General features: G+C 45.1%; 1 protein-coding gene across 1 annotated transcript in view; it reads left to right on the top strand.

The window, feature by feature from the left end:
- ahrra (aryl-hydrocarbon receptor repressor a) overlaps positions 1-9,973 on the top strand; it is a 69,793-nt gene extending 59,820 nt beyond the window's left edge. Inside the window, exons 6-9 of the mRNA XM_069151373.1 lie at positions 3,036-3,180; positions 3,292-3,425; positions 4,725-4,933; positions 6,937-9,973. Of these exons, the coding sequence (XP_069007474.1) occupies positions 3,036-3,180; positions 3,292-3,425; positions 4,725-4,933; positions 6,937-8,083 (1,635 nt within the window). The 3' untranslated portion in view covers positions 8,084-9,973. The remainder of the gene's footprint in view (positions 1-3,035; positions 3,181-3,291; positions 3,426-4,724; positions 4,934-6,936) is intronic.
- Positions 9,974-10,234: the final 261 nt, after the last annotated feature.

The raw sequence follows: 10,234 nt of genomic DNA, 5'->3' as shown, positions 1-10,234 counted from the left end.
GTTGGCATGGTAACCAGTAAAGAGAGGCAAAGGAAATTAAAACTATATGGTGCATTTGTGTGTTAACGGCTCGGTCGAAAGTTTGTCATTTGGGACTTTAGGAAAATTTTTGACGGCCAATGTTGCTCACATTTCATGCTGTTTTATGTGTCGTTGAATGAAAATAAAAGAAATGTCCTTTTCAGCACACAATAAATAAACAAGACTAAGGGTGTTACGGGCCGTGGCATGATACCGGGCTGCTGGGCAACATTTTGTGGCAAACCATCTCTTGTTTTGTTGAGTTCAGTTGTTGGACCAAACAACAGATGACATTCATACACACAGCTGGTGTGGCTGGAAACGGACAGATCTCATTTATGTTTGTAGAAATTGCAAAAATATTCCAGAAATTTGAACACTGACAGTGATGGGACAGCTTTCAGTACGTCATTGTGTCTGATGCAACGCTGGATGTCAACAAAGAAATGCACTTGATAAATTTCAAAGTCACCATGTCATGCCAGCAAAACCACAACTGGTCCTTTGTGTGTGCAGAACATGGCAGTATGTTTAAGACACTGGTCCGTTCATACCGCCAATCACGCCACATCAGTATATTCAATTAGAGAAATGCAAAAATGAGCTTTACATGCTCAGGAGAAAGAGACGAGGTATTGACAGGCGACAGGCCGGGCTGTGAGCCGCAGCATCCCAGCATGCAAAGCAGTTTGTGTGAAAAGATGATGGACAATCATCTATCATCTATCTACGCATGCTCAACTTGAGAATTCAAATCAGTACGAGAAGAACTAACTTTAACGAAACATCCGTCCACAGGAGGAGCCTAAGAATGCTAACATAAAAATACTTCTTCACATGCGAACAGATCCTCACTCATAGTTCAGACCGTCATCAAAACATCTCCGTATGTTCCCACATGTTCAATTCTTGCAGAGGAGAAATTGGTTGTTTTTTTAAGTCGCATACTTTGCTTTTAAGGCCCTGACAACATGTCGCATAATTCTGAGCCCACAATTGTAGTCAGAAGGAAAGTTATCCCTAATGTACCACAGAAAAAACGAGAAGAGAAGGCTTCAGTAAGTAGCACCACAAGAAAGCCCCGGAGAGGAGCAGAAAACCTCCACTGGCCTTTGATCCAATTTGTTACTGGGGCAGCTCGCCTTTGAAGGTCAGCGAAAATATCACTTATTCCCCATTTTTTTTCCTTTTTCTTTTCCTCTCTGCGTTTTTTACGAGAAACATAAACAATAGTCACTCGATCCGTCTGTCTGCCTGACTGCCGGTAGGGAACCAAACCACAGGACCGAGCGTTCGCCGGAGACGGTGGGAACAGATTGTGTTTTCAGTGGCAAGCGATCAAAAACCCTCGCGTGCCACTAGTGTGGAAATTATGGAGCGAGGGCAGGGAGGAGGGAGGAGGGAGGGAGGGGGGGAGGAGGGATGGAGGAGGGATGGAGGAGGGATGGAGGGAGGGATGGAAGAGGAGAAGGTTGAACATTTTAGTGAGGAATCTGTCATGGAATGACAGAAAGCAAAGCTATTGCTGGAAAAAGAGGAGAGGGAGAGGCATGACGAGAGCGGGCTGGAACCCAGATCCTTCTGTGTGTGTGTGTGTGTGTGTGTGTGTGTGTGTGTGTGTGTGTGTGTGTGTGTGTGTGTGTGTGTGTGTGTGTGTGTGTGTGTGTACGGGGAGGGAAAGCTGGGCTGGACCACTGTTCAGGAGCTGGTGTCACGCGATGTTTGACAAACACAGCTGCCCTTGCTGGCCCTGCAGCTGCCCTTAGACTGTTACTGTACTGGGTAAAGTCTCCTTCCTGTGTGTGTGTGTGTGTGTGTGTGTGTGTGTGTGTGTGTGTGTGTGTGTGTGTGTGTGTGTGTGTGTGTGTGCGCGCGTGCGTGCGCAGGATTATATATGTAAATGTGCATGTGTGACTTCCCTTGCCTTTGTGTGTACAGTATGGCCCTTATGTGTGAGTGATGATGAAGGTTAACATGCTGGGAATCCTGAGGCAGATTCAGTCTATCTGAGCAGCAACGGCTGGCATCTCCCCCTCAAACAGCAGCGACCAGCTGCACTGATGGCAGCAAAACTCACTGGTGCAAAGTCACTGTGGATGGTGCTCCAAATACTCATGTGTATAAAGACTTTCACGAAATAACATGATGAATAAGTGAATCTAAAACTAGACACCAGGGCTGCCCCTGACTAATGATTCTCCTGTTATCTCAAGTTATCTCACATTTATGATATCAATGTCATTTAGATTTTTATTTTTTTTAGGGCAACAGAACATTTTGATCGTTTATTTCAACACAGTATTGTTAATCTTAGTCTGATAAAGTCTGAGTCTGGGCTGCTACACGGTTTATTAAACGTCAGGGCATAAAAGGACTTCTGCCCTCTGGTGTGCGAGTGTTTCAGAGAGGCAGAGAAGGTCATTCAGAAAGCTGATAACACAAAGCCTTTGCAGGACTCTGGCTCCGGACCACGTCTTCACTCTAGTCTGGCTCTTAGCTGGTAACCAGCCTTTACTGTCCGCACCAGCTCTGCAGTGACGAGGCGAGGCAGCGGCACCGTCGTAATGTTGAGCTGGGCCTTTATTTCCTTCTCTGGGGCAGCGACCACGATGCACAACATTTAGAAAGCTGTTATCCTAAAACTTTGGCCCATCTGGACACTTTATCTCTGAATACAGAAACTTAATCACTGCTGTCAACATCGGCTTCACAGCGGCTGCAGCTAATGATGTAGCTTCTTACACTTCTGACACGCATCGCCCCCCAGATTACACACAAGGTCATCTTCCCAAAGCAGCCGGTAACAAATGGTTCTGTTAGTTATTTATAACGTCTCTGACGAGGCGAACCATAAGGGTGGTTTTTTTTTTCTTCTTCTCTCCCTGCAACTAAACGAGAGATGAAAACTTGGTCGACTAAGACTAAGAAATATCTCCTACTGACGTGGGCACACATGGTGTAATACTCAATACATTTCTTCTACGTACTGACCAAAATGTGTTTTTCCCCTCCAGACTGACGTGATGCACCAGAACGTGTTTGACTACATCCACGTAGACGACCGGCAGGAGTTCAGACGCCAGCTGCACTGGGCCATGTGTCCTCCACAGCACCAGGGTACGTCGACACACCAGGATACCCAGCTCGCTGCAGGAAGCGGTGGGTACAGCTCACTGAGAAGAGAGGAGCTACATCAGTAGGTCAACCTCAGTCATTTGTCACCCAAATTGCCCTTCAATGACAATCCCACTCCGCCTGTCTGCGTTGCAGGTGAGGACTTCGTCGTGAGCAGCCTCTTCCACTCTCCGGAGGCTGGGGAAATTCCTCCCGAGCTCTCCTGCTTTCTCAACAGATGTTTCGTAGGCAGAGTTCGATGCCTCTTGGACAGCACCTCTGGGTTCTTGGTGAGTGGCGTGAACCAGCTAAAAATAAACAGCAATTTCAGTTTTCAAATGCATTAAAGTTTACGCAAAACATAAAAACTGGTCACGGACCAAATGTTGCCCACTTACTTGGGAGAAGACCCAGGCCTATAAAAAGTGCTATAACCCCTTTGTACGGCAAAACTTAGTTTGTAATTGCAGTGTGTGTAGTTATTTATAGATGTATTGCGAGGAATTATAAGATTATTGGGTGGCTGGACTCGGCAGCAGAATAGGAGCTCGGTTCATCCTTCATGGCTGTGACTGGAGGGGTTTGGAGACCAGCAGTGGAAAAGTGAGAGGCCGTGATGACAGAGCAACAAGTATATGGGTTTGGACTGTTTAATCAGGGTCAGCCGAGTTCACCGTCACCAAGTCCACTCCGGTTGCACTCATGTTGGCCGAACAACAAGAACTTCTAGATGGCCATTTTCTGACACATAGTGAAAGCCCTGGTTGCCAAGTAGTGAGTAAATATTGGTAAAATGCCTTTCCTCATCAGTCACATCACTACCGTTAGAACAAAAATGTGTAATGTAATGCACGGCGCTCATTCTGCCAGCAAATAAAAAGGGTTGGGGCGAGATGGGATCAGCCGGAGAGAAGCACGCTCTACTTTTATGCCGCTGTGGTTAGTTGACTATCAATCAAATGTCATCCCTAACCTTGACCCTCCCACAATGCAACAGCCAGTCACAGGCGATGTCTCTCCCACTGATCCAACCCAGAGCCAGCAAATCAAAAAATAGTAATTTCCTGTTTAAAGAGTAAAATGTAAACCACCTGGTAGCAGCATCACTTAATGCATGATGATGTCACCACGTTGGTGAAGACTGAAATAGCTGATCAGATTTAAAAAAAAAAAAAAAAGTCCACCAATGTCAAATGGACTTTGTCTTAATTAGCTACTGTTAGCATGCTAACGGGCTAAACTAAGCGGTGAACCTGGTAAATTAACTTCAGCTACCTGCTGAACAGGTAAATGACATGCTGGCATTAGATGTGAGTATGTCAGTATGCTGATGTTAGCATTTTGCTTTAAAGCGTTGCCAATACCTTAAAGAGCCACGAGCTTAGCTGTAAACTAATATTTAAACACTAATGCATGCAATGTAGTCACTGGTGAAGGTATGGACCATCTCCATTGTGTTCCAGCAGCCAAAGAAGACTTTGAAGATGAAGTTAAATACAAAAACAAAAACGATGTTAATATAATTCAGTTTCAGTGAAGCGTTCCTGGATGTGGTCGAACCGGTAAATCGTTGCTCTCTTCTGTCCCAGACGATGCAGTTCCAGGGGCGGCTGAAGCTCCTCCACGGGCAGAAGAAGAAGTCGTCCTCCGGGGCTCTCATGCCTCCCCAGCTGGCTCTGTTCTGCGTGGCCGTGCCCCTCTTACTGCCCTCCATCACCGAGATGAAAATGAAGAACATGTTAATGCGGGGGAAGAACAAGGGAGGAAGCGGTGGGATTATCTCTTCAGTGGAGCAAAGGTGAGAGAAACCTCACACGCAGAGAGGTGACCTGCATTCACACGGCGTCCCAGAATAACACTGATTGTTTTAATGGGGCGGCTGTCTACTCATTAAAGGTCAAGCTTTTTAACACAAAACTTGAAGTTGAGGTTTGATGCATTTTGGCAGCTTGTTAAGGCCTCCGGGAAACTACCTTGATCTGCCTAATGGGGGCGCTGCAAGTAAAGGTCATAATTTTAGAGGTTGAAAGGCAGCAAACAACTACAGCTGATGTTGCAGCAGCCACTCTGTTTACTTTGTTGTTGTAGAGTTTATATGTGCTGTGAAAGGTACATGCTTACTGTGCGCAACACGAGGGTGAAGGGGACATTCGAAACAGCGCGAGAGGGCTGAAAACACACACGTGAATCAGTCTTCAAGTGTTATTTATTGATTTTGGGGGTTTATTTTAGTGAGACCAGCTTATGAGTTTTGTGAACACACAAGCATTCACCCTGAGACCCAGTTACCAACACAAACATAAGCCCTTCCCTCACCCAGCAGGCTCTGATACCAAACCAAACAAGCGCTGGACGCGTTACCTGTGGCCAATTAGGAGCAAATACATGCCTCGGCTTGGATAAGGCCCTCTGTGATTCATGCGTCATTAACAGTCTTGGGAGGCCAAGAGTTGAGCTGTCGTCAGCGTGCAGAGCCCGCGCACCCCCTCTGCTGTTCAGTCTCTCTCCACATCACCCACGGCAACGTGATGGATCATATAAGACGATACCAATTACTTAAAACTGGGTTTGGATTGGGAAGCCGTTGTTGTCGTGGAGTGTACGTGTCGAGTGCATGTCCATAACACATGGCATCAGACCGATAGACCTCATTTGTTGCATGAAGCTGTGTAGTTCTGAACTGAATCTGAAGTTGGACTCACTTGCCAGGAATTCTGGGTGATTTAAGACTTTTTTTTTTCGAACTAAAAAAACACGTCTTTCACAAAAACAGGTGTCACCGATTGTTACCATGGAAACAAGGCACTTAGTCGAGTTAATCTGTGGTTTATAATGGCTGACTTTGGAGGCTTAAAATATGTTGTGTGACACTTTCTGGCTTGCATTAAACCAAACTAAGAGAAAAGTAAAGACTCACCAGACGGCTATTGAAGAACAAACAGTACTTTAAATACACTCTGCTTTTATCAGGATGATAGAAAAGAAAGGCAAAGTGGGGAATCTAAAAACAGACATATGCTGTCCAAATTTCTTACTAATCCCACACAGAGCCGCAAATTAGATGATTAAATGTAAATTAAACAAACCAGAACCTATTTTTTTTTTTTTACCTGTTTTTGTGTTTCCATGTATGAATTTTTGTTACAGATTGAAGTAAATTGGAAAGATGAGTAGAAAACAACATGTTCATGTTTTTTGGCTTAAAGAAAGGCTCTGACAGGTCGGGAAAAATTGCCAAAAAGCATTTTACTTTAACATGTGTGATGTATGATTTGAGCCCTCCACGGTGGGAGAGTTGTGTTCACCTACTAAAAGAAAATTCCCCTTGTGGGATTAATAAAGTATCTATCTATCTATCTACTCATTAATCAACCAATATACTGCATGATTGGAAATTTCATGTAACAATTGTTCAGTGGCAAATAAATCATCCCAACTCAGGAGTTCATAAAATACTGTTTAAAAAGAAATTGCTTTGCGGTGTGTAAAAATGAACATAAACTGTCGTGTCTGTAAAGTTGGAGTGCAGGCCATCATTGATCTTTGGGTTCTGGATGTTGACTCTGTTCTCAATTTCCAGATGAGACACATCCCGGAAAAGATGAGTCACTTTTGGAAGGATTCTCTCGTGAACTGAAGTGAACCAAACTAGATATTTATGCTTTGAGTCATTCGTCACTCATCAGAAAAAACATTCAGTGTGTGGACATTCTCACGAGGACATACAGGCAGACCAGGGATGTTGTCTTGTTTAGTGACTAATGTTGTCCTTGTCCTGTCTCCGATCCGTCTCCATCACAGCGAGCGTGGGGAACACCTCCGGAGGCACTCCTTCAGCGGAGGAATGGGGGACATTTCGGACCCTCTCCTCCTCTCCTGTCCCACTCCTGGCGCTAACCAGCGAGGTCACCACACGCCCTGGACCCCGCTCTCCAAAGACAACCTCAAGTACCGCCCTGATGGTTACTACAACCAGGAGGAGCCCCTCAACTACTGCAAGTCCTCAATGGCTCCCCACAAAGGCCTGAGCCCGGGCCCGGGTGGAGGCTGGCCTCTACGGCAGAACTCAGGTCCCCTCAGGGGCGGTCAGGGCGTCGGCTACATCCCCTCCAACCGCTTGAACAAGGTCGGCCAGTACGGGAAGCCGTACCGCCTCTCCCCAAACTGTCACAGCGGCAGAGGCGGCGAGGTGTTCGTGTCCAAGCTCTACGGGAACGCCCAGATTCCCTCCGACCCGGACGCCTACTGCGTGGACCTGGTGAAGAGCGAGAACGGCTACGGGGAGTGCTACGACGGCCACCTGATGTCCGAGATGCCCCCCATCAAGGTGGAGCACGACTCGGACTCCGAGAATGGCTGCGATGCCTACGGGCGCCCCTGGGCTTGCCGCGACCCGGTGGCCATTGACCGTCGCTACGGTAACGGGATGTACGACCAGAGCTCTGGCCTGCAACTCAAATCCGAGGCAGAGTATTACGATCCGCAGTACTCTCCCTGTCAGCGAGGGAAGACGGGAATCAGCCCGCCGTACAACAACGGCAACTACCAGAACTATGCGGTGAACAACGCCGGCAACGCCGGCGCACGCCTGCTGAAGTGCGACAAAGACTTGGGCAACACCAACGACGCCAGCCAGTTCAGTCCTCAGAGACTCTCGCACTCAGACTCTCTATGCAGCAACCAATCCATCAACCTCATGGACTCGCACGTCTACTCGCAGGAGCCCCACAAGGCCTACATGCACCCGGACTACAGCAAGCACGGCACTTACGAGTTCAAAGGTCACGGCCTGATCCACTCGATCAAGCGGGAGCCCATGGACTCCCCGCCGTGGACCGAGAGCGGCCAGAACATCAACCAGTCCATGATGGTTGGTCCGAGGAACGTTATGCCGTGCGTGATGAGCTCGGGGCACCACAAGTCCAGCCCCTACATTTACATGCCGTAAAGAGTGATCGGTGCGTTACCGCCACGTAAACACAACTGAAAGACACTCACCTGCCCTCCCAGCCTCCCTCCACACACACACACACACACACACACACACACACACACACACACACACACACACACACACACACACACACACACACACACGCACAAATATCAGTGTGCATTAAAGTACTTTGTCTTATCGTTTTCACACACATGCACCAGCATTACAAGACAACAGCTTTTGATTCTGAGGATTCCCAGGATGTCAAGTGCTTCTTCTGTTTGATGAAGAGGTCACGAACAAGGCTCAGGTTCTAGTGTCAGTGTTGTGACAATCAAAAATAATACTTTCAATCCAGTTTATGGACAGAGGATTTTGATTTTACATTTTGTAGTTCGTCCCAAGCACTTTTGGATTTAGTGACAATGAGACGAATAATGTCGAGAAACACAATTTGATTTTGTTTCCTATGTTGTGCGCACCTTTCTTTTGTGGGAGAAACAAAGACTTTGCTGTAAAAATATTATTTTTTAACTTTGTACACAGGAGATGACGCACACCGACTACTGGGCTCATTCAAGTGAGAATATGAGAAGGAGTCCATGATAACAACTAAGTATCAGTTTTGCATGTTTTAGTGCTAAATACCTTTTTCATTTCTCCCACCAGTGATGTATGAATTCAAACTGAATTTTTTTTTCAATGGATTACAGAATTATTTGAAATCAACTTGAGACTTGAAACTCACTTGTTCTCCATTGCAGTTAATAAAAAATATATATTGGTCACCCTTTCAAGATCACGCGTTCGTTTTTAAAACACTTATCGTTCGTGCGTTCAAGAACACTGATTGCACGACACAACCAAATTCACATCATCTTTTTCAGGCCTACTTGCTTCTGAATTTGATTTGCCGGGAGCACAGAGCATTTTGTCCAAATAGGACAGATTTTTAAAAAAAAAATGATCCCAGCTTGCTGCAGAATCCTTTGGAGGACATGACAGCAGTATAAAGTGAAGGTAATTTGCAGTTTAATGGGCTTAAACGTGTAAAACTATCGGCAGAGCCAAAGCTTTAAGTTTGTTACGCACACAGGAGGGCACATTGGAGACAAACTGTCCCTACTGAAGTGTCCATGAAGCAAAGCACTGATTATTAACTTGTGCATGTGCTGCTGTGTACTTGGTTCTTGGCTCTGACCTTTTTGTGGACGGGTTTAAAGGACATTGCAGCATTTAATTGACGTGAGAACAACTCAAAACACGGTGGAATCGCCCTTTAAATGGCAGCCCTGAGATGAGGAGGCTGTTCTGCACCACTCGGACTATTTTCATTTTCAAGTGAAGGTTCATTCAGACAAGATAGAAGTGTGAGTTTGTTGTTTAAAAGTTCAAATTTGATTCTTTGTTCGATGTGCACAATAAATTAATCATTTGAAGTTACAAAACTCCTGTTGAACATACAAATCATATGAATTTGTCATTTTATGTCAAAGCTAATGTTGTACAGTCTAGATTAGTGTTTATGACAAAGTCAGCATTTCAGCGCAGTGCGGCCTCACGTCTCTGCAGATATGACGTTTCCTTTGAAATGAATATACACTTTTCATGTTGTCTTTTCAGTCCAAAAAAAAACAAAAAAACATCCGACATTTTCTTCACATCAGTATTTTTGCACAAATGAATTAAAAAGCACCAAATTGATTCAATGTCAGTCTCAGTTCTGTGAAGCTACCGTAGTAGTTTCTAAATTGCACTACTGGGCGTAGTTCAGTTGAAGTTCAGCCTCTACCCAGACAGGTTTTATTTGAGTCAACACGCACAAATGTACATGGTGTCACTGTTTTGGATTTGTCTTTTTCTCTGTGTGTGTTCATTTCAATAAATGTTTGATGATTTGTATTTATTGTAAAAGGCAAAAGTGTATAATTTAAAAACTACAGTTTTGAAGGCTTTTCTGTTTTACTAACGTAAGTAAATATGGCTTTTCTTTTTTTTTTCTTGCTATCTTTTTGATAATTGTTAAAAAAAAAAAAAAAAAAGACTCATACTTGTCTCATGGAGGAGGTAGCTGCAAGGTAGCGAACACGGTGTACATATGCAGTGTCTTCCAATGTTTTTACGTGTTTTTGCAAATGGGACTTATCTATTAAAAGATTTTTC

This window comes from Embiotoca jacksoni, unplaced genomic scaffold (genome assembly GCF_022577435.1).
Source record: "Embiotoca jacksoni isolate LCO1_2020_lvr unplaced genomic scaffold, fEmbJac1.0.p SCAF_17, whole genome shotgun sequence".
Taxonomy (NCBI): domain Eukaryota; kingdom Metazoa; phylum Chordata; class Actinopteri; family Embiotocidae; genus Embiotoca; species Embiotoca jacksoni.
The sequence above is the reverse complement of the archived record's forward strand: the minus strand, read 5'-3'. Positions and strand labels throughout refer to the sequence as shown.